Here is a 24,757-nt window from a genome sequence, read left to right on the forward strand (position 1 = left end):
TATATACATAGGGTGTCCAGAGGAAAGGTATCCAAAATAAAACATTTATATCTCAGAAACTAATTGTGATACACGTACCCGGTTTATGTCATCAGAAAGGAAAACTGAAAGTTTTTTTTTCATACCTGTCTTACATGCATACACTGCCACATTTTTGCCACCATGTTAGGAATCACCTGGACAGAGACATGGCTGGGATATGAATTGGCAGAGGTGGACCAATCGCTTGGCCTCCTGGGTCACCAGATTTAACCCCAGTGGATTTCTTCTTGTGAGGTTATGTGAAGAACATTGTCCACCAGGTTAAGATCAGTGACCTTCAACACCTGAAAGCCAGCATAAGGGACGCTGTTGCTATGGTAACACCAAACATGTTTGAAGCCTGGATATTTGTCATACCACCAAGGGAGCCAACATTTAAATTTATTGAGAAAGTTATATATGCAGAAGAAAAACTTTGATTGTTTCCCTTTGTAATGGTGTAACCCATTAATGTGTATAATAAATTCTTTGTGAGATATAATGATTTTATTTTGGATACCTTTCATCCATACATCCTGTCTATTTCTAAGAAGAAGAACTATGTTGAAAACTGCATAAGTATTTTGTTATAAATAGTAATGTTTATAACTACTAAATGTCATTTTAATTGATGTGATTACCTGAAATGGTTATTAAACTTTTTTTCAGGTTGGAACATCAGGAAACACCAAGGGTCCATTTGGTTTTGGAATTGGGAGTCGCAAGTGCCTGAAGCCTCCATATTCTTACCGCTATTTTGGTTTGTGTTATCACCCTTTTTAATAATCAGTTAAGAACAGGCAATAAATTGCAGTTTTTAGCTGTAATATAATTTCATTATTTTTGTATTTGTATATTTACATTCAATACATGAGAAGCATGTATTTTCAGTTATTTATATGTGACTGTGTATATGCTTTCTACAAATGCATGCATCCTTCTCTCTGTCTGTCCATCTGCCCATCCAATTCTGCCTTTCTTCTTCAGTTCATGGTATAGGCCAGTGGTGGGCAAACTACGGCCCGCGGGCCAGACGCGGCCCCCTGATAGGTTCTATCCGGCCCGCGAAATGATTCCTAATCTGACGAATGAAAAGGAGAAGAATTAAGGAAAATAAATAATTCTGGATTATTTTCTTCTTCTTTCCTCCCTTTTATGTTTAGCCTAGTGACCACAGATTAATTTATTTACTTATCCACTATGGCATTGGAATGCTATGTTAACATTTGAGAGTGAGGCACTGGCTGCTGGCATTTTTGTAGCGAAGAGTAAAACTGGCAACAGAGCATCCTCGCTGTACCCCCTCCACATTACATCCACTGCAGCTGGCTACTAACACCACAGTCTTTTATTCAGACCCGGTCGCACTATTGCTGTAGGTGTTTGCTAGTTTTACTGTGCACATTCGTGAAACATTTCAGCCCTAAGATGTCAACTAAAAAACGTAAAGTTGATTCAGAGTGCCGTGTTTTCAAAGATGAATGGACTTGGAAGTACTTTTTCACAGCTTTTAAGGATAAACCACTGTGTCTTATCTGCAATGAAACCATAGCAGTCTACAAAGAATACAACATTTCCCGGCACTTCATCTCTAAGCATAAGAATGCTAATTATGGAGCCATGACCGAAGATGAAAGGAAACAAAAAGCAGAAGACCTACGTAAAAAACTGTCAGGTCAGCAAAGTATTTTTAAGAAAGTAAATAGTTCTCAGAAAGCAGCTACACATGCAGGTTATGTTGTAGCATACAATATTGCTAAAAGTAACAAAGCTCTCTCTGATGGGGAGTTTGTTAAACACTGCATGCTCAAAGTTTGTGATATTTTATGTCCTGACAAGACAAAGGATTTTGAAACTGTAAGCTTATCTCGAAAAACAGTGACTTCTAGAATCGAAGTCATAGATAAAAACATATTATCACAGTTGGAATCAAGGATTGGTCAATTTAAATTCTGCTCCATTACTATGGATGAAAGCACTGATATAAATGATACTGCACAGTTGCTATTATTTATAAGAGGTGTTGACGAAAACTTCTCTATTACAGAGGAATTAGCATGCATGCGGTCGTTAAAGGGAACTACAACAGGGTCAGATATTTTTCATGAATTTCTGGAAGGCCTTTCAACTTTGAAAGTACCTATAACTAGCATATGCAGTATTACGACAGATGGAGCACAAAGTATGACAGGGACAAAATCTGGATTTGTTGGGATCTTTAATCAAGAATATCCCGAGAACAATGTTGTATTTCTGCATTGCGTCATACATCAAGACGCCCTGTGTAAATCTGCCTTGGATATGAAACCTGTGCTTGATGTCGTTGTGAAGCTTGTTAATGCCATTCGATCTCGAGGGCTTACTCACAGACAATTTCGAGAGTTTCTTGACTCCATGCAATCTGAATACTCTGATTTACTGTACTACTCGAAAGTAAGGTGGCTTAGCGCGGGACGCGTCTTCGAGCGAGTTTGGCAGCTGAAAGACGAAATAGTGTCATTCTTCCAAGAGAAACAGTGGTCTGTAGAATGTGAAATGCTGGAAGATACTGCATGGCTTTCGGACTTTGCATTTTTCACAGATCTTCTCTGCCACCTGAACAAGTTGAATGTCAAGATGCAAGGAAAAAATCAATTTATTGATGATATCTGGGGCCATATCAGAAGTTTTAAACTACAACTTGTTCTGTTTGCAGATCAGCTAGCTAAGAATGACTTGTCTCACTTCCCGAGGTTAAATTCAATAGCCCCAGTGATGAAGGACAAGCTTAGGAGCTACGAGGATAGCCTGAGAAGACTCCGTGGTGAATTTGAACGAAGATTTCAAGACTTCAGTGCCATTGAAAAAGACTTGGATGTTTTCAGTATGCCTTTTAATGTAGACTGTGAAACAGTGAAACCGGACTTGCAACTTGAATTAATTGAGTTGCAATGTAACACTCAACTCAAACAGTTGTTTCTCAATGTCCCAAAATTAGAGTTCTACAAGTCCTTGTCGAAATCCAGTTTCCCAAATCTGATATCTCATGCCCAGAAAGTCACTGCTATGTTTGCTTCATCCTATATGTGTGAACAGGTGTTTTCTACAATGAAACTTCGAAAGAGTTGTATTAGAAACAGACTGACAGATGAGCATTTAACTTCACTTCTGAGAATCAGTGCATCCCAGTTCGAACCAGATTATGAGAAAATTTTGGAAATGCAGTCACAGTTTCATTCATCACATTCTCCTTCATAATCTTTCAATCATTAATAGGGCTTAGTATTACAAGAATTTTGTAAAATCTACCATTATTGTTTTTAATAAATTATATTGGCCCGCCTAAAGTTTTTTCTTTTTTCTTTGGCCCCCTCCTAAAAAAGTTTGCCCACCACTGGTATAGGCAGTCAAGCCTTTTCTGACTTTACATACTCATTCCATCTTCTCTAGGCTGTTCTTCAGTGTAGGCATCCTTTTGTTTTATGCTGAAGACTCTGTTGCATTATATTTTCATGAGGTCCAGTTTTGTCTGCACTCATCTACCCTACTTTGTGCTCATTGTATTTTCACTTCTTTCTTATTATCTTTATTCCTAATATGATCTAGTCTAGTACAGCCTTTAGCTGTCTGATCCCAGAATGAACATCTGCTGGGTTTAGAGATTTTTCTCAATTTGTTTATTTTTGTATATACATGTGTGTGTGTGTGTTCATGTGTGTCATGTGCTACAACCTTTGAGCTCAAAGTGTTTATCATTGGTTATGTGAAAATCATTTAAAGAATAAATCTATTTACTGAATGCAGAGAACCAGAAATTAAAAGGTTGGAACAGACTTCATTTTGTAGATATGGTTAATATGTACCATATTTTCCAGGATACAAGATTAATTTTTTTCTGAAAAATCTTGCTTAATTCTGTGTGCACTGTTATAGCCTTAAAGGTTAGGAGATTTCTCCGAAACTTTCCCTGTAATATCTGCATGGGTATCAGACTTTGATGCATCTTATAGGCCAAATAATATGGTAATTCAAATAATATTCTTCATCCCTGATTAGTCAGTTTCCAGTTAATGACATTTTATCATATAATGATTCAATTCAATTGAAAAGTATACTCAAAATATATGCAAATCTGTAATTTCAACCAGAGAAATGGGACAAATTATTAACTGATAATGTTGTTGAGGGTTATAATGTTTAGAAGGACCATAGGTATAATTAATCTTACAATTCAAGTCATCATCATTAAGAAACATATTGTAACGTGTTTTGCTACTGAAGATTCCCTTCAGATTGTTAATTGGTTTATTTAACAACCTACAAGTCATAATTACAAATACTTATAACTAGGGCCTGGATCTTTACGCGCTAAAAAGCAGGAAAATATGCACCAAAAATAAAACAATATGCACTCAAGAAGCAGGTCACTTCATTCAGACTCGCCTATTTACATGTATCATTCACTGCAGAAAGTAGCATCACAATAGGCAACTAGAAGTCTTTCAGTGTTTTCTGGAGACAAACTCGTCTGTTGTCTGTCAAAATGAGTTTATAGGCTGAGAATGATCTTTCTACATCAACTGACTTGATTGGACAGTATTTATACACTGGCGTTGAAGGTTTGGAACATTCATCTGGCAAAGATACCCTAATTCCACTCAAGTACTGACTAATTGACTGAACCCTTTTTAGTCCTGGGTTCGATTTCAACACCTTTTCTAACTTGAATTTAATCTTCTCTCCAATTTCGCCTTGTGCAGAATTAAGTGAACAAGTTGCTTTCTGAACAAGTTGAAGTGAGTCATGAAGGAGTGCACCACAAGATTCTAAGCTCTCAATGGCTTTTGAAACTGTAGAAAAATCTGCATGGATAAAATTCCCATCTTGATAAACGGTATCACTTCCAAACACCACTTTTGCTTTACGCACATGCATACTCATCTTCAGGTTTTGTAACCACTTCTTTTACTTAATTGAAATTCTCCTGATAAAATGAAACTGTGGATAACCATGTCCCCCACCTAGTTGAGACAGGTTCAGGTGGCAGAGGAACCTGAGGTAGGCAATCTTTGTAGAACTGGGCATGAGTTGGTACTTTCAGAAACAGTTTTTTCCACTTGCAATTAAATCGTTAACAGCTGGAAACTGCACGTATTTTTCTGCAATACGGTGTAATCCGTGAGCTAAACAGGTTATGTGTATAAGATTTGGATAAAATACTTTAAGGCTTTTGCTATTTCAGCATATAGGAAGCTCCACCTGTGAGTAACACAAGCACCTTACAACAATTATTCTCATATGGCCATAGTAGTCGCAGAGAATCATTTACAAATCTTGCTATTGTGGTATGGTTGGTTTTCTCTAGTACTTTGCAAGCAAGAAGATGAGGTTTGCCGGCTTCGTCTGGATGTAGCTTAACAACTATGAAATTTGCTATGCATCGACCACATAAATCGGTTGTCTCATCCTTAATTATCTTAAATTTCAAACATATATGCAGAAATATGCTCTTACATTTAGAATATGCAATAATGACCAAAAACCCTCAAAATATCCATTTGCATGTGCGCATATGCATTTTCAAAAAAATCCGGGCCCTACTTATAATAGTTGTGGGTTTACACAATTTATACACTCTACACAATAATCTGTTCACTCTATCTTCAATGGTCTTCTCTTATTCACAGTACGATACGGGAGCTATACCAGTGTCACTGTATTACATACTCCCAATAACTTCTTACACTATCGCCTCTAATCACACATTCCCGATTCACTCGCTACAGCTTAACTCGGTGACCGCTACAATTCAAATGACTGGTTAACTGTTGCTCACTAGTAACTCACTCACTCATAACTGGCCCAATCTTCACTACTGAATAGTGTTCGCTGCTCCTTATTTAGCCCCAGCACGGACAACACAGAAAACAGTTACGTTATAGGTACTGCTGTTGCATGACGCTGTGTTTACAGGTTGCCTAGCAACACTATCGAGAGTTGTTTACTGCTGTGTAGTAACCGCGGTATTTCTTGTTACATCACCATGGCAGTGGTTGCCTGACACAGTTGCTCTTCTGTTACGTCACCGCGGGAGGCAAGGGAGTGTTTACTGAGCGTTGCATGATAATGGAAGGGGTGGGGGGGTCAGACATCACTCGCGAGACCGCAGAGGTCACATGACCCCTACTTCCCGTTGCGTCATCCACGTCACAATATGAAAGAAGAACTGCATTATGAGGGTTCTTTAAAAATAGTTCCACCTGCCGAAGAGTTTGTAAGTACTTGCTTGTGGGAGATGGCTATGTGTATGTTTTTATTGCTCCTTGTAATCGCAGATAATTTCTTTCCCAGATATCAGCAGTAGTCCCCAGTTCACTGCAGACAAAAGCAGTCCTGGTGATTCCCTAAGCCAAGAAATTAGCAGCAAAGATGATGGTAAAGCTCAAAGGTGAGGACCATGTTAAAGTGTTAACAAAGTAACACCTTAAGTACTAGGAAATTTTTTACAATATTCGAGGAACTATGTAGGATGTGAGGTCCTCACAGTAGTGCTTATGAGGGGTTTTATCATCTTGGATATAGCACCATGTAGTTCATTGTAAGTGAAGCTTGCTCCCTGTTTCATGCTGGTTTGTTGCTTGGCTTACTTTCCTACCCCAAAGATGGAGGCGACGTGTTCCACCAAAATGTCCGTTGACTTTCAGCGCATTACATGGCATTATATCCCAGCTGGAAGAGTTGCTTCTCCCATCAAATTGGGTTACATATTTGGGCTGTGAATGAAACCGCAAGACTAGAACCTGAACACATCACACATGGTTCATTCTGTGTCAGATCAACCAAGAAAAGTACAAAATTCAAGCAGCCCAAACAAATTAACGAAATTTGCTGAGGTAGAAATCTTCATAGAGATGAACTGCCTTGCCGGTTTTCAGACATGTTTTTAAATTGCTGTAACTCTTCCTTTTCCCTAAACATAGTTTATAACACCTCATTTATAAATGGAAAGGTTGTCTTTAAAATGAGACTAATTTGGGCTTCATGGCTCAATTAGGGGACGGGGAGAGAGCAGTTTGAAAGTCAAGCTTTGTCATAAATTGACATTTTTTTTTTAACTTTATGTATCAAATCAAGACCTGTTATGCCTACATGTCTAATAATTGATGTTGCAGCTCAATTCTGTGAGATTCTGTACCTCATGAAATTTCACTAAAATATGAGACGGCAAGGTTTTGGCCTCAGATGATTTAATGTCATGGGTTTGGTCTTTAGTTGAGATCAGTGGCGTGCTGTGCATGGAAGCAAGGGAAGCATTGCTTCCGTAGTTAAGAAACGAAAAGAAAAGTCATATATAAATAATTCAATTTGAACAATAAGGATGCGAATATTGTCATTAGCGCATGTTCCTGCTCAAGGCCACATGCCTCCTCTAGCTCCCTTCCCCTACTTGGTGGGACGTACCAAGTTTCCTTTCATTAATCTTTGTATGAATTCGTCTAATCTGAAGTGGCCAAGGGAAGCAAATTTCAGTTTGCTGGCTGGGCCAGCAAAGGACTGTGTTCTTTCAATGGTTGTGTGAAAATTAACTGTGCATGTGTGAGTTCAGTCTTGTTGGGTGTTATAGGCAACATCAAGTGTTACTAAGATATTGTAAGTGTATATTTAGATGGTGTAAGATTGTATTTGTGATCATGTTTTGATGCCTCACAAAGAAGGTATCTGTGTTTAAGGGAAGCAAGTGTGATATTGTGGTACAAGGGGCAGGGGCGTGATTAGATTACACGCACAGGCCATAGCTAAAATGAATGCTGGCAGACAAGACGACTGTGACTTTGCAATCGAAAGCCTTTTAAAACGGGAGTTTAATAGCATGGACGTTTCTGAAAGGAACATAATTATAGAAAGAGGATGACCGACATGCGAGTTGCCAGAACTTAAAGCACGAATGAAATTATGTGTGAGGAAATTTAACTTGGAACAGTATTCTAAAACAGAGTGGCTATCCGGATGCCGTAATATAGGAAAATTGTTTTGTTGGCCATGCCTATTGTTTCTCATTGAAAAAAATGTATGGAACAAGACTGGGTTTGGTGATATCAACAATATTCATAAAGCATTGAAACGACAAGAGAACTCTCAGACTCGCATTATTTCAACAATGCAACTTGTTATGTTCGGGAAATCTTGAATTGACTGTCAACTTGACAATCAAAAGCACCTGGCGATACTACAGCACAATGAAAATGTGAAAGAAAATAGAGAAATAATGAAACGCTTGATTGATATCATCTGCCATTTAGGAAAGTGGCAACTTGCCCTCCGTGGTCATGACGAAAGCGTGGCTTCTATTGACTGAGGTAATTATGTGGAATTAGTTCACTTGTTGAGGAAATATGATCACAAACTCAATGTTCACCTTGCGAACAGTACAGTATTTACAGCTTTATCGAACAGAATACAAAACGACCTTATTGACTCAATAAGTGACGTAAATTTTGGTGAGTTGATTGCTATCGATTCATTTATTAGATACCACTGCTTCCCTTACCAAAAATAGTACCGCATGCCACCGGTTGAGATGGCTTTGTTATTTTATGCAGCACCAAGCAGAGTGGTAACCTGGTAATCCCAGAGAAGAGTTCATCATTCTCCATACATCCAGGTCGCCTGTGCTCTGATGTGTGTAGCTATTGTTTTGGAAAGTTTGGTTCCCTGGATACTCCCTGTCACATAGCACAACTAAAGAGCAGTGAACGGCAACAGAAAGTACTTCAGAGTAAGTAGTGATTCTTTAAAATGGTGAAAGGAAGAGGATTGGGAGAGTAATAGTTATTTTCTTCCAGGAAAAGAGTCTTCAAGCTATTTCTTGGTTTCACATCACGGAGGAGAAAGCTATAAAGTGTACATTTCTAGAAAGGTACTTTATGAAAATGTAATGCTCTTTTTGCCAAAGAAGGATGTGGCCACAGGAATTGTTTAGTCGACTGCCTGGAAAGAAAATCTTGTACAGTGAAAAGAAAATTTGTAGATATCCATCTTAAATGATGCTCCTCTTTCTACACTTAGGAATTAGAAATACTGCAACAATACTGTAGGGAGATTATCACGCTACAGGGTGTTTGAAAAGTAGATCTCTAATTTGGTTTGTTTATAAATATCAGAAGACTAGAGCCAGAATGAAATATATTTCAGAATGGTATTTTCTTTTATACCATTTAATGTGGTACCTCATGCCTCCACATACAGCACATGTATTCTAAAAACCACTTATCATTTGCATCGTTCTTTTGGTTCAAATTTTAGACTTATCAAATACTCTGTACACTAATGGGGCATAGCTGTGTAATATTCGATGGTACCAGGTTTCATTTCAACCATTGATACTGATTTTTAGGAGTTAATAACAGTTTGAGAACCAATATAGACAGGAGAAGAATTAATTTCCGAAACATTGAATGTATCATATATGCTTCAGACAGTGAAAAATGCTCGACATACAATTGATATTCTACAAAGTTTACTTTTGTGTCTCTTGTCTGAGCTATGGACTTCATTACTCTAGTCATAGAGCTTTGAGGTAATTTCATGGGTTTCACAGATTAATAGATAATATTTCTGTGTGCAGCAGAGACGCATCTGACCGCCGACTCTTGCCTGTGTGATGCATGTTACCGACATGTCGATCGTAAAGCAAATTGTCCATCCTACAAGCCAAACAGAAAGCGACAGCACCATCGAAGTGGTTCCTCACAGATAAAAACATCATGCTGTGTCCAGGGATGTTCACAGATTGCTGAACACCATGTCAGAAGGAAGTGGCTGCTCAAATTGAAACGAAGTATTGCTAAGAAGGTATGCAGAATTAGCATGTTTGTATTTCATGTAGGAAATGTAGATTGAGATTAGTACTGTTCTTTTGTGTAGTTTCTATTTACTTTCTTCTGTTTTGGACATTAGCGGTTATGCAGACCCAGTTTTAAGAATGTCACTTTACTGTCTTTATGCAACTCTGTCCATATATTGAATTCACACTTTGAGGCTCTTTGTTGGAAAATCCTAAAATTGGAATAGACAGTGCAACAGGATGCTTCAGTACAATACAATGAACAGATATGCAGATACTGTATAATAGGAAGATCTAAAACCCTCAGGAGAGACCAGAGTGATGTGTTTGTTTTTGCAGCTTAGGCAGTCCCCCCACTTCTCCAATAGGGAAGTAACAGTAATAGATTGAACACTATCCAGTCATTGTACATTTTATCCTAAAACTATTTTGGAAGCTGATTTATTTCCAAAATGCATGTTTAAAGTAAAATCCAGATGATCGTAATGTCCAAGATATTAAACTTAACTAAGATTGATAAATGAAGTAACGGTAATTTCTTAATTTTATTCCGTCATATCACTTTGAAGTAATATTTCTTCTGCCACTGTGAATGTAATTGTTTGATATTTTAATATACCATCTTCCATATTAGTTATTCAGCCACATTTAATTCAGCAGTGTAAGTGACAGCCAGTAGATGAGAGAGTAGTGGGTGGCTTAACCTTTAAAGTATGAACTTTTAAATTGTCGAGAGCTTGCTGCGGCTATAATTTCAATGGCCCTAAGTCTATAAAGTTGTAGACTTTCAGAAAAAACAATAACATTTTCTACATATACCACAAAACAGCAGTTTTTACAAATGAAAATATACTGTGATTATTTTGTCATGAAATGCAACATATCATCTTTATTATATATATGTTATGAAATTCCAAAGGACTTATCCATAGCTTTTTCTCGAAACATCAGACATGTTGATTTTATAAAAAATAATCACATTATATACAATAATCCTTTGATCAGACTGTATGCGAGTATGAACTGCATCACTTCACAGCTTATGATAAATACATTCAGTGCTCACACTCTCACGTGCCACTGGTCAAAGCAGTCATCAACACAGACCAACATCACCCTGTTTACAATAGCAAAGGGTGCTCCTGGTTTCTTATTTAGCGAACGTGATGTCTTTGTTTCCCTTTGGATGGCCAGTGTTGCGAATGTTTCATCTCTGGTCTACTCAGTTGAGCCTCAGATGAACTTGGCCTCCCCCGAGAAACGTCACTGACCAGGCCTCCCAAGAGGAACGACTCTGATCGTGATGTTCTCCTCATGCGACTGTACAGTCAAAGTTTGTATTAGGATTTTGGGGAATTTTTATGTGTCATTTTTCCACCACATGACTTGTGCAATAAATAGGCATTGGGAATAGTCATGTCTAGAAGGTGGAAATACAATTTATTTTATTATATTTAAGCATCCTGTTGCACTTTATACGATATATGATATAACTCCGTCCTAAGTGCAAACTATATTTATAGGTCTTTCGTTTTGTTCCTCTCTATACACTACACGTTTCGGCCCCAAACGGCCATCATCAGGTGTATACACTCACGTATCTGTTACGCTGCACTTATTTATAACATTTGAAATTTAAAAGCATAGGTCTTACTGATTAGCACTTATAAAATCTTCGGTTCTACTTTGAAATCCTTTAAAAATTTTTTCTCTAAATTTTAAATTTTAAAAATGACATTTTTCATGTCTTTGTGATATGACTCTTATGTTTATAATAGACACATGTGAGAATGACTTTCCTATTTGAGAACATTAGAAAAATTCCAAAATGGAAACAGTTTTCTTTAGTAAATCAATGTTTTCTTTGGAATAAATGAATGAGTAGTAAGGTCCATCAAGTGTGACAAGTTTAATAGTTTAATGAGACACTACCACATACTTCACTGGATTACACACATTAACACTAACCGGACAGACATACTGCCAAAAGCATAGGATTCCATAGGGTATTCTGTGTGACTGACAGTAGAAAACTGTGGCTATCATTATGTTCCTCTTCATTCACAACAGTACCTTTAATTTATTTTAGCTGATTTTAGCTAATTACTTTTAATGTACACAACTTATCATGGCTGCATTAACATTTTAGTCTTGATTTCAATTTCCAGTAGAAATCCCTTCATCACAACTTATGTTGAAACGCATATATAAAGCATTTCTTTATAGTGTTCACTACACCTTTTACTGATGGCCAGTAGTGGCCAAGATATGTGCAGGCAAACATGTTACCCTTGATTGACTTTATTGCTCATTCATGCATTAAGAAGTAACAGCTCAAGATGTCTCTTATGAGGAACCCCATATTAAGCTATAACACTGGCCACCTTTCATGCTGCACCAATGTATGCTGCTGTATTTGCCTGAATGGAAGATGATTTTGAAGGTACATGTAAGACATCCCTCCATTAAACATGAACACAGAGCCCCTGTGGAAAGATTACAATAATGCAAAGTAACATCACTAAGCATTTTGTAACTCCAAAGTGGAGGAAAATCTGAGAAAACTGTATCTCCCCTTAAAGATTGTACCAGAGCTTTGTATCACTCTGTATAGTGCTAATTTTTGACAAACATTTTTGAAGCTTAGAATGGGCTAAGCACGTCATGTGTGTGTATCATTTGTGTGTGATGACCTGTTCTTTGTAACTCTTGAAAAGGAAAAGCTGGTATTCCAGTTGGGAAACTGCAGTACAGATCCCTGCTGACATCAGATGGTACAGAAAATTCTTGAGAGTTCAAGACTGAAAAATGAACATTTAAATCAAGGTCAAGAATTTTTTCCTTCAATTTTGCAAACTAAAGTCTCACACATCACTAGTTCATAATTTTGAAATGGAAAAAATCTCCATATTCTGTGTTTTGTGTACTATCTCTTTCACAAAGGAGGACGTTAGTGTTTTGTTATTGTATGTTTATAATTGTGTTAGGTTCATTTGTATGTGACAGTTTCATTTTAATTTCTGTGTTGTCTCAAGGGAAGCATAAGAGTAGAAAAATATTTCATTATGCAGGTTCAAATAGACATGGATAAAATGCCTCCACATTTGCCGTTCCCAATGTGTCTGGAACATTATTCGTGGATTGACTACTACATGGTATGTGGAATCTGCAAGCGACGACTGACCCGCAACCACATGTACCCTCTCGGACCAGAGGTGCATGAATTGAATACAGCTCTTGCAAGTGATGGGATCCCCGTGTGTCTGTCAGACAAGTTGTTTGTATGCAAACTGTGTCGCTATTTCTCCTCCGTCCGGTTGAAGTACAAAGACCCATCACAGTTGGCAGGAAATCACAAACTGTTCTTCCAGGGCTACAGGAAAAGGTAATATAGGATATAACTTTCCTGTAGATTAATGTTAATCATTGTCTTGATATGTCATACCAATGAACAGCTGAGGCTAGTCAGTAGAACACACATTTATACTGTTAGTTCCTCGGAACTTTAGCTGTGGTAGAGGGGTCATACCATCTCTCACGGAGTTTGGGGGGAGCAGTCTTATCAGCTAACAGCGCGAGTACTACCAGTTTGGAATGTAGTGTCTTGGAGTGTGGTCAGGTATATAGTACGTTGTGTTGCTTGATAGTTGGTCTCCGAAGGCAATGTTTTCCACTCGAGGAGTAGCTCTGAATGTCACCACAGTAAGCATACAGCTTCGTGTGCTCCACAACAGCATTTACCTTTCCGTGCAGCTAAAGTTACGAGGCACTAACTATAGATGTAACTTGGTGTATATATATATATATTATTACAATTTTCTTGAAGTTCCTGTTTTAATGCAGACCATGTTATATACATTGTTATGACTAGCAACTAAAAAGGAATTCTTTTTAACACCAGAGCCATAGCACAATTGTCATTAAACTCTTCAATAATGTACTCCAGTAATGTGTTTGATGGGCTCATTTCTTTAAACATGTACATTGGTCTCTAGACTAATGATCAGCAGTGGGTTTACAAAAAATGCTCCTTAACTCATTATATGCCAGGTGTCACAAATTATATGGCTCAAAAATCTTGGAAGCAAAATACTGAAAGGACCCATGTTAGTAATTATATATGAAAATTAGCTGAATAGAGGGGTACAATGAAAATGTTAGCTCCTGTAATTGTATAGTGCCTTTAATTTGAGTTGCACGTGTGCTCTTGTCCTTTCAGGTTAGTGCACTTTCCTTTCGCAGTGTCTAATTACTTTTGTCATTCATTCCCTCTCACCTCTATCTTTAATGCAGCTTAAAAATGTTCACAGTCTCTCTTCAGTTCAAATAACATTAAATATGTAATAATCAGATCATGTTTTTCACTTTTGAAACAATCACACTGCACTAGAGCTTAAGTCAGTATATGTCCATGCTATTGCATTATTGTTGTTCACACTAAAATATGTTTGTTTGAGAACAAAACTCTCGCCCTTCTTTGTGCATTATTTTCCATTTGCAATGTCCTCCCTTCCTATATGTATCTTCTCACTGCAGTGAAATAGTAAACAGCAATATTTATTTGAATTTTATTAATATTTTTAGTAACATTGGCAGCATGAATGAATGTATATATGAGGGGTAGTCCTTCTTGGCCCTTGCAGCACGACCTATGGTGGTCTGTTGTGCTTCCCCTTTTGATTATCCCCTCAGCAATCCCATGCATCGAATGAAGCACAGGATTTTGTGCATGGGGGCGTCTAAATAGTCACTTGTTTCCATAAAGTATTGACCCAAGTGACATAATCTTAAATAAGCTAAGGCCTCACATTGACACAGGATATGTGTGGCTGTTTCGTTTTCTTCTTGACACTTCTCACAAGTGGGACTATCACTTAGTCCCAGTTTGAACAGGTGTCCTTTGAGGTGACAGTGTCCTGTAAGTAGTCCTACCACCTATCGTAACTGGCTCCTGTTTAACTTCAACAGTTCCTTCGCTCTTTTAGTAGAAGGTCCTCATATGAGTCCCTTTGCTTGCCTGAGGCCAATTAAGGATCCCCAGTATTTCTTGTGTTTCATGTTTGTCCAGTCCCTGATTGCCTGTCTGGCAAATCCTATAGAGATGCCACAGGCTAGTTCAGGTCCTATGAACGGATGTTCAGCTCCAATCTTAGCTAATTGGTCTGCTGTTTCGTTTCCAGCAATACCCTCATGCCCCGGCACCCATATCAGTTGTACCCTGTTATGTTTGTCCAGTTTGATGAAGGTTTCGTGGCAATCCCAGACCAATTTTGAATTGATCTGGTGTTTGTCAAGCGCTTTAAGTGCAGCTTGGCTGTGAGATAGAATGTAGGTGTTCCTGTTTCTATAGTTCCTATCTAAATTCTCCATAATACAAGGTGGTTCAAATATGACTGGGACTGATTTTTTTGTAAACCAAAATTGCCAGACACTTACTTGCACATGTCAGTCTTCAACGTCCTCACCTCCAGAGTCAACACATTTTTTCCAACGTTCTGGAAGCATCCTGATGCCCTTTTCAAAAAAAGTTTTGTGGTTGGCGGCGTATCCACTCCCGAACGTTCTGGATGACGGTGTCATCCACAAACCGCATGCCTTGCAAGTCTGATTTGAGCCTTCCAAACAGGTAGAAATCACTAAGTGCCAAATTGGGACTGTATGGCGGATGTGTCAGAAGGTTCCATTTCAATTTCCGGAGGGTTTCCATTGTTGTTTTGGCTGTATGGGGACGTGCACTGTCTTGAAGGAAGGCTACCCGCTTTCCATGTGTCTTCTGCTTGGATCGTATCTTTTCCTTCATGTCTGTTGCCAGGAGGTCTGAGTAATAAGCTGCATTGACTGTCTGTCAGAAAGTCTACATCCCTGCCAATCCCAGAAGAACGTTGCCATCACTTTTCCTGCCGAACGGCTCCTTGGTGCTGTATTGGGTTTGGGAGAACTGGTATGCCGCCACTCGCGTGATGACTGCTGGGACTTGGGAATGAAGTAGTGCACCCACGTTTCATCGGTGGTCACTATAGACTTCAAAAATGCATCACCTTCGTCTTCAAACTGCTGTAGGAGACGACTGGCAACTTGCATGCCCACCATTTTGTTCACGTCCGTCAAAGTGCGTGGTACCCACCGTGCATTCACCTTACGATAGTGCAGGTGGTATTTCATGATGTCTTCTACACTACCAACACTGATGGACAGCATTGCTCCAAGTTCCTTGATAGTGACGCGTCTGTTCTCATGAATGAGCGCGTCTGCACGGTCATTGTTTGGCTTGGTGACGGATGTTCGCGGCCGACGATCATGCGGTTCATTCTCCACGCGCTCTCTGCCCTCTCTGAAGCACTTACACCACTCAAACACACGGGTCCATGAGAGATGCCCTTCCCCATACTGTTGTTGGAGTCTGTGGTGAATTTCAGCGGACGGGACGTTTTCTCCAACTAGGAATTTGATCACAATGCGTTGTTCCACACTCTGCAGTACCTTCTGTTCATTCATCACTCTAACAACTTCCAGACAGGACTGAACAGGTTCTAACCCTAACAGGAGGGAGGGTGGAGGTTGTGGCTTCACTCTCTCAAGGTTGCACAGCTGCTGCGCAGTGCGGCTTGTTTACAAAAAAATCAGTCCTGGTCATATTTTAACCACCTAGAACATGCCATAATGGCATATACTTCAGCCTGGAATACTGTCATGTACTGCCCAAGGCTGAAACTAAGTACACACCAGCTCCAGTGCCCTTATTTATCTTGGAACCATCTGTATACCAGATCAGTCCCCCTTTTCTATTAGGCCAAAACTTATCTTCCCATTCACTCCTGTCAGGAAATCTGACTGTGAAGGGTTTTTCATATACATGTCTCAGTATCATTTTGTCAAACCCCATTTGTAATATGGATTCTTTTTTCATGTCCTGAGTTATGTATGCATGTCCGAAAGTTCTGGATCTATGTTTTCCTTGATCACTGGATTGGAGACAGTAGACTCCTGCCCTGGCCTCTGCCTCCAACTGTAGATGCAGTGGGGGGGAGTCCAAGGAGTATCTCCAGTGCAGCTGTTGGAGATGTTTGAATTGCTCCTATGATACCCAAGCAAGCCAGCCTTTGCAATTTGCTAAGTTCTGCCTTGCCTGTCTACAGTTTAACTCTATGCCACCATACTGTGGCACCATATGTAATTATGGGTCTTACATCATCATCAGTAATCTGTCAGACGACAGGTCCACAGTCTCTGCCAAAACAGTTCCTCCACTTAATGCGATCTAGAGCTTTCTCCTTCAAATGACAGTATCCTCTTCTGTCCCCAAGGTCATCCAGCATCTTCTTACGTCTTCTTGTCACTTCTATCCACCCCTCTATCTTTCCTTCAATAACTTCTTTTAGAAGGCAGTTTCTGCGTAAAACATGACCAATCCAATTAGCCTTCCGTTTTCTTATTTCATGTAGGATATTCCTCTGCTCACTGACTCTAATTAACACTTCTTCATTTCTCACATAATCGGTCCAACTGATCTTCTCCATTCTTCTCCAACACCACATTTCGAAACTTTCCAGATGTTTCTGATCTACTGCCCTAAGTGTCCATGTTTCAGCCCCATACAGAGCTATGCTCCAAATGTAGCATTTCACTAGTTTCTTCCTCAAATTTAAGTCCAATTTGCTGGTAAAAAGATTATTCTTCTTGCTAAATGCAGCTTTTGCCATGGCAATCCTGGATTTAATTTCACTAGTACACCTTCCATCATCTGTTAACAAGCTACCCAAATATTTAAAACATTTCACATTCTCCAGTTGTTTTTGGTGTATCTTTATTGTGACTGGGGTTGGTTGTCTCGAAATCTTCATTACTTTTGTTTTCTCCACATTAATTTCCATGCCATAGTACCTTCCAATTTCAATTAGTCTATCAGTCATGCCCTGTAGCACAGTTTCTTCCTTAGCCATTAGCACAAGGTCATCTGCATATTTCACAGTTTGAATAATTTGCCCACCTAATTTGAAGTCTCCGAGCCCATCCAGAGCTTCCTTGGTAAGGCATTCGCTGTACAAGTTGAACAAAATTGGTGATAAACATCATCCTTGTTGAACTCCTCTTCCAATCTGCACACTTCTTGTCTCCCCTCTGTCCAGTCGTACTCTAACTTTCTGATCCGCTCTATGTATAAGGAAGTGAAACGATTGCAGTACATTCTCTTGTTACCATTGCTATTATAGGGTTGACATAATTGACACAGCTGGAAAATAGTTTTAAGATCATGCAGCAAACATTTCTGTGCATAAATAAACCAAGCCTTCTGTATATATTTGTTGTTTTTCTTTGTGCGAGTATTATGGATTGCATAAATTTTTTATTACATTATACATGAGGAGGGATACAAAATGAATGGTAAATCATTGTGTACATTTTCTTGTAGGTAACACTCCACATAGGTATTTTTCTTTTATGAAGAAGACAAGGAATTCCAGACAGAACTGCAGATACCTTGTTGTGCTGCTAACGTCAGCATGCTGCACTTGTAAACAGATGATCAAAAGATTCAATTGTTACCATTTTTATGGGAAGAGTTTATTACTTAATTATAAATTCTGCATTCATTTTCCAGATATAACTTGCAGGTTTTTGTCAGTGGCTCTACATGCCTTTGTTGAGCACTGGACGCTTTCTCAGTTTCATAATCTTATACACAGTAGGACCCCTTGAATGGTGGAACAGCCCATCACAAGGTCCCTACTTCCATGCACAACAGCACAAATACAGAATAAACGTACACAAACATCCATATCTTGAGTGGGATTGAAACCTGTGACCACAGTTTTCAAGCAGACGAAGATTATTCATGTCTTAGACTTTGCGGCCACTGTGATCAGTTCAAAGTTTCATACCAGTATCAAATTTAGAATTGAATTGTAAACATTTTTCGTTCGTAGTTTGTAGGTATGTTTATTATCTATCTTCACACCAAATTTGATATTCCTTGTTCCAGTGGTTTATTAGTTACTACTATCAAACTGAAATCTAAATGAAAATATACACATAGCCATCGTGTTGTTTCGCATTCTACAAAAGCTCAGTGCACGGACATTGTATATGCTTCCTTATGTATGGTTGACATTGTCTGCGTCACCTTGGAAGCAAGAATTATTGTTGCTCCGTAGGCCCTTTTTTTTTTTCTGATGATGAATCTGAAGAGCAGTGAAATCTACCTTGACTCCTAAAGCTGGTTGCAATGAAACTGACAGCTCACATTTGGCCCCTGTTACATGTACATTTTTTTTTCTAAAAGATACCGCCTGTGCAGTCTTATTTAAAGATGTGGTCTCCATAAATTACCGAAATTTAATGAATGTCATTAATGCTGTTTCTGAGAATGATGTGATTTTGCGTTTGGGGCCTCTTTGAAGGATGCCAATTTTTGGTGATGGATGTTGATGTTCGTCAGAGATGTATAAACTCTTGAATGCTAAATAGGAATAAAATCATTCATGTCATTCAGGCGCTATTGTGGTACACATCTTTCTTCCCTTTCATAGGCAAACAAACATACAGCATTCCAGAAACCACTTATGCACATTCGGGAGGGCTGACAATTTGTAAATCCATGAGAATCTTGAGATCAGATGTTTTCATGATCACAGTACACTGTCATATCTACTGCCTATATGAGAAAGTAAAAAGTTACTTTAAGCAGGGTTGCATGATTGACTTTTACCATACATAATTTCAGTGGCAGGAGCTAATGAATAGCCACGTTGCCTTGAAAATGGTGGCATGCTGATAAAACTATAATTAAAATAATAACATCAATGATATTTTTATTGTGAATGAGGATTTCTATAAATATTGGCAGTGCAGCCTCTACATCTGCATGGTAACATCACCGGAAATGAGATTTATATTAGAAAATAGTTGAAAAATATTTTTTTTTTTTAAATAAATATATGGACTACACAAACAAAATGACTGTTTTGAAAGAGCTGTCTATCCTTCAACCTAAAAGCTAGTAGCCTGTTTCCCAGTCTGTTGTTCCATATTAAAGGAACAGATATGAGCTAACAACAGACACAATTTACAAAATAAACAAATAAGCTAGATCAGTAGCAGCAAATACTACAAAGTTAACCCTGTTTACAAAGAGGGTACACACTATGTTTAAGACAGGAGTTTCATGTTTGTTATAAAGGGGGGCTTTTTGCTTTGTTGAACAGTTCCATGGCTCTGTGCTTCATGGTGACTGGTGCACCACTGGCTGCGAGGTGCATATGAATTTTGCTGATGAATCAGCATGCCTTACAGGTGATAACATTCAAAATGAAGTAGTTAAAATTCACAGATCACAGGAAGTGTTGAAAATGCTGTCCTTTGATACATAGATAGATATCTTTTGCAGATTAATTGTTTCATTGATAAACATAGGTACAACAATCCTTCCTACACTTACAGCAGACCAGACACCAACTTTCACTGGATGAAGCTAGATTTTGTGGGTTAGATGTGAATTCTGTGAATTCCAATAGCGATTATTTTGCTTATTTATGTATCCCTGCAAGTGAAACCACACTTCATGAGAAAAGAGTGCCAATTGTGGATTGGCCTCACCTTCGGTGAAAGACTGTAGAAACCAGCTGCAAAAATGCGCCCTGCTAGCCGGATCATGCAGCTCCAAGGCTTGCACGGATTACTCTTGTTTTATATGGTCAAAGCTTCAGTAATTGTATTGCTGTTCTTGCATGACACTCCAATGGCTTGAGCTAGATGTTTCAGTAATTTTCTAGGTGTATGTTGAAGTCAGGCTACCGTGTCATCTAACTTCTCCTCAGCAAGCACTTGGCACTTATGTTTTTGTTTCTTGTCTATTAAGAGTCATGTTATTCTAAGTTTATTCACCAAATTGTGAATTGTTTGTCTGCTTGGAACTCTTTCATCACAAAATTTATGTCAAAATTTTCGCCAACTCTCTAGAATATCCGTATTGCACATATGTGTGTTACAATAATATATGTTGCCGTAAAGTATACCGCACCATGACATACAAGACTGCTCATTAACTATAAATACATAGAACAAATTGGCCAGTGGAGCTGATAACTGCTGCTTACAGCTGACAAATTATAAACAAACTCCCCACATGAATCACACTGCTCACTGTGGAACATATTGCTCTCAAGTGGTCCACAAACTAATTTCATCCCTCCATTCCAAACAGTATTGGCCATCAGGAATGCTGATTCATCAGCAGAAAAGCAGCACACCAGTCGCTATGAAGTGCAGAGCCATGAACTGAGCAACAAAGTTAGAAAACCTTCTCCATAACTCCCATGATGTCCATGTTTTCTATTTAGTTAACTGGTACCACTTTCAGAATAGCTACATATTTATTCAAAGAGCAGGTTGGGAAATAGAAAATATTTTGTAAATATATTTTTTTTGTAGCTCAAAATGAGATGTGAAGATGTTTGCTGGATTCATCTAGCTCAGAAAATGGTCAAATGATGTGTTCCGTAAAAGCAGGGGATTTTTTGACCAATTGAATAATTTAACTTTTAAACGAGGACTGTCTAGCGTGTAGTTAGTCCATTTATGTATTTAGTCTTTATTATATGAACAGCCCATTGTATGAAAGCGTACAGAAGGTGTTCCTTTCTTTTGAAAACAAGACAGCTAGGAAACTTCTGATCATAATCAGTCTCTGATTTAGAGGTCAGTGAAAGCATCTGATAAAAGCTTCTCTTTCTTAACCAGGCTCCTTCATTTCCATGACATAGAAGAGATGGATGAAGAAACTGCAAAAGAAGCACCTCCAAAACCAAAACGTCGGAAAACCAAAGCTTCATCCTCAACTACTGTGAAGGTAGATGGAGAAGACGACAGTGGAACCAAGAGTAAATGTGAGTTGACGTCTCACTTGGAGGACCAACGTCTGACAGATACCTTTGGTGCAGCCACAGCAGACTTCAGCATTCTTGGTGATGCATCCATAGATAGATCAGGTGCCAGTACCCCAATGATTGATTATAGTAGTTTAGGTAATGGCACTTCAAACTTAATTTCTTTTGAAGACATTGGTTCATCTCACAAGCAGACTTTGAAATTACAGCGTGTGAAACCAACAAAGCTGAAGTTAAAATTCAGCAGTGGTAAGATTGGCAGCTTGAATTATGACCAAAGTGAAGGACAAAGCACCAGGTCTATACTACTCCCAGAACGAGATGGTCTTGAAGTGACTCCGATACATGATTCGCTGAGCACGCCATTCTATCCTGGTGAGGAAGAACTTCCATTGCATGCAAACTTCGACTTCCATGGTAGAAAGGAAGAGGGAACTGCAAACAGACGAGGAGAATGGGAGAAATGTACGGCCACAATTCAGTTTGATAAGGACACTAAGAGTTTGTTCCAACAACTACAGCGTCCATATGGGAATCACTCAAGTTTCTTCCGTCATCTTATCCTTTTGGAGAAATATTGGAGATCTGGTGAGTTGATTCTTGCATCCAGTGCTAGTTCCAAAGCTGTGAACTATGTGAACAGTGTTCAGAATCGTATTCATGCTTATGAAGGGTGTCCATCATCTACATTTACTCGCCTCAAGTCTCCTTGCAGTTCATTGCCTCAGTTTTCCAGTACAACTTCAGCCATGCCAGTACCTGTAATTGATCTCCCTTTAAAACGTAGACTGGGAGAAGGAATTCTTACAGCTGCTGATGGCTCCCTTAAACCCATAACAATCACTAGAATGTCTGGTATCAGTATCTCGCCTCGGCCAGGGACTTTCACTTCATTGTCGTCAGCAGGAGGAGTTTCATCATCCCAGTCTCGTGTGCCAGTGTTCACATCCTTCCCTCAAAACTCGTCGTGTCCTGCTCCCCAAAAAGTGATTGTGGACACTATTGCAACTTCAGCAGGAAGCCACTTTCAGCACAGCAAGAGGGTACCAAATGTTCTCCAAGTCACGGCTGGTGGCAAATCTTTTTCCATAGTGCCAGGTTTGACACAGATACGCCATATTCAAGCAATACAGCAACAGCAGCACCGATCTCAAAGACAACAGCAGCAACAAGGAAGTTCATGTTTTGAGCCTATGATTTGTGATGTCCGATCTTTAGCCACTGAAAATGGCGCAGGCTTGTGGGATCAAAATGTGACGGAACAAAGTGGCAACAGCAAGCAGCAACCAAATATATCAGTGTCATTGTTACCAAAGACAAATGCCAGTACTGCCTTTAAACCTTCTACCATTGTGACTCCAACTGGTATAGTTCTGTCTAGGAAACCAGAAATTAGTGTTACAACAGTTACAGAGAAAAAGGATGTTGCATTAAAACCTAAAGCAATTTCAGGCAAAAGGGAAAGTGTTTCAAAAGATAAACCAGTGTCTGAAAAACTAGATTTAATGAGAGCAAAAGTACTTTTGGAGAAGGAAGATACCATGGTGCTTGCACCAGTTGCAGAAATGAAGGCTGGTTTGCCGCAAGCAAAGTGCTGAGCCAGAATGCCTTGAGTTCCAGACTACAGATCATCCATTCTCATAACTTGGCTGTGCAGAAGAGACAGTTTTCCAGTGTAGGACAGGTTTGTCTTGGCTGATTTGTAATCTGGGAGACATAATAGCATATTTATGCTTTGTTTTGTCCATTGTATGAGTTACACCTTATTTCTCAGATGTTGTATTAAACCTGACTTCAGTCATTAATTTTTGTTTGAAGGAGAAAAGATAATATGTCTATATTTCTTCAAAATCAGTGGCAGAATTCTGATATTCTACAAGTTGAATGAAGGTTTGAATATCTGTTGTCAGAAACATATTATGCAGGGTTCATTGGATTTTGTGTAATATCTTATCGTGGTTGTATATCACGTTTGAACGGTTTTAACAATTATTTACTCAAGTTTTAGGAAGGAATTTGTTGAAATGAATAACTTTGAAGATATATTATTATTATCATCATCATCATCGCCCTCTATCATAGTAACAGTCATCTTTGCATTATGTGCTGCAACAGTGAAGTTCCAGTTTCAAACCATCTGTTTATTTATTGCTCTAAACTTGATTTGTCATAATCATGTTTTATTCTCACATGAATTGACATTTAAAATTTTGTACTTTAAAAGTAATTGTTTTGGCTGTTGGTTCAGGTGTTTGATTTAAGGTATGAGTTTAATTTTTGTGACATAGTTCTGAGAGCAGGTATGATTTTGTGAAGATAATGATCATGCTGTTGGAAAAGACCACACTTCTCTTATTAAAAATTGTTTTATGGATATATATATATATTTGATACTTACAAATACTATTTTTCTCCACACCCACCATGCTACAAATTAATCGATAGCAATAATGTTGCACTGATGCTTTACTGCTTTTAATTTTCATAATCTGGGTCAGCGTGTTGGAGACCTCAGATATGTGAAGTCTACATGAGATCAGTAATAAAGCTGAGAAAGTATTATCTTTGATGAAGACAGTAGTGCGTATAATTAAACAGTTCATTGACATTTTGTAATTAAGCAGTTGTACAAATGTAAATGTGTGAGATTTAGAATAAATGTATATGATTTGAGGGCTTCGGAAAAAAATGTAAATAATTCATAGGGCTAATCACTGCAGTCTATGTAAGTTTTGAGGTTTTCACGGCGATGACTATGAAGAAAGTCGTCTTCTGGGTTTAGGCGCCATGTATTCTTCGTTTTGGCTGACGTTTCGGAGGTACATACCTCCGAAACATCGGCCAAAATGAAGAATACANTGCAATGAATTTCAGCATTAGTATTTTCGATTGAGTAATCTACTTGCATACACTGGGAAACCAGTAGCAACTCAAGCTTAAAATTTTACATACAGTGTGACCATAAATTTGGGTTGTCAGAATTAACATAATTATCTCTAAGCTGTGTTTACTTTCAGGCTAGCTATTCTAA

The 24,757-nt window shown here is 38.5% G+C and overlaps 1 protein-coding gene across 8 annotated transcripts in view; it reads left to right on the forward strand.

Annotated features, from left to right (window-relative positions):
• LOC111863791 overlaps window positions 1–24,493 on the forward strand; it is a 38,714-nt gene extending 14,221 nt beyond the window's left edge. For all 8 annotated transcript variants that reach the window (XM_033751208.1, XM_023850489.2, XM_033751211.1 and 5 more), the window contains 6 exons: window positions 691–781; window positions 6,352–6,448; window positions 8,601–8,776; window positions 9,626–9,852; window positions 12,916–13,229; window positions 21,581–24,493. In XM_033751208.1, coding sequence (XP_033607099.1) covers window positions 691–781; window positions 6,352–6,448; window positions 8,601–8,776; window positions 9,626–9,852; window positions 12,916–13,229; window positions 21,581–23,324 — 2,649 coding nt within the window. In that variant the 3' untranslated portion in view covers window positions 23,325–24,493. The remainder of the gene's footprint in view (window positions 1–690; window positions 782–6,351; window positions 6,449–8,600; window positions 8,777–9,625; window positions 9,853–12,915; window positions 13,230–21,580) is intronic.
• The last annotated feature ends 264 nt before the right edge of the window (window positions 24,494–24,757 follow it).

The sequence above is a fragment of the Cryptotermes secundus genome, unplaced genomic scaffold (assembly GCF_002891405.2).
Source record: "Cryptotermes secundus unplaced genomic scaffold, Csec_1.0 scaffold801, whole genome shotgun sequence".
Taxonomy (NCBI): Eukaryota; Metazoa; Arthropoda; class Insecta; order Blattodea; family Kalotermitidae; genus Cryptotermes; species Cryptotermes secundus.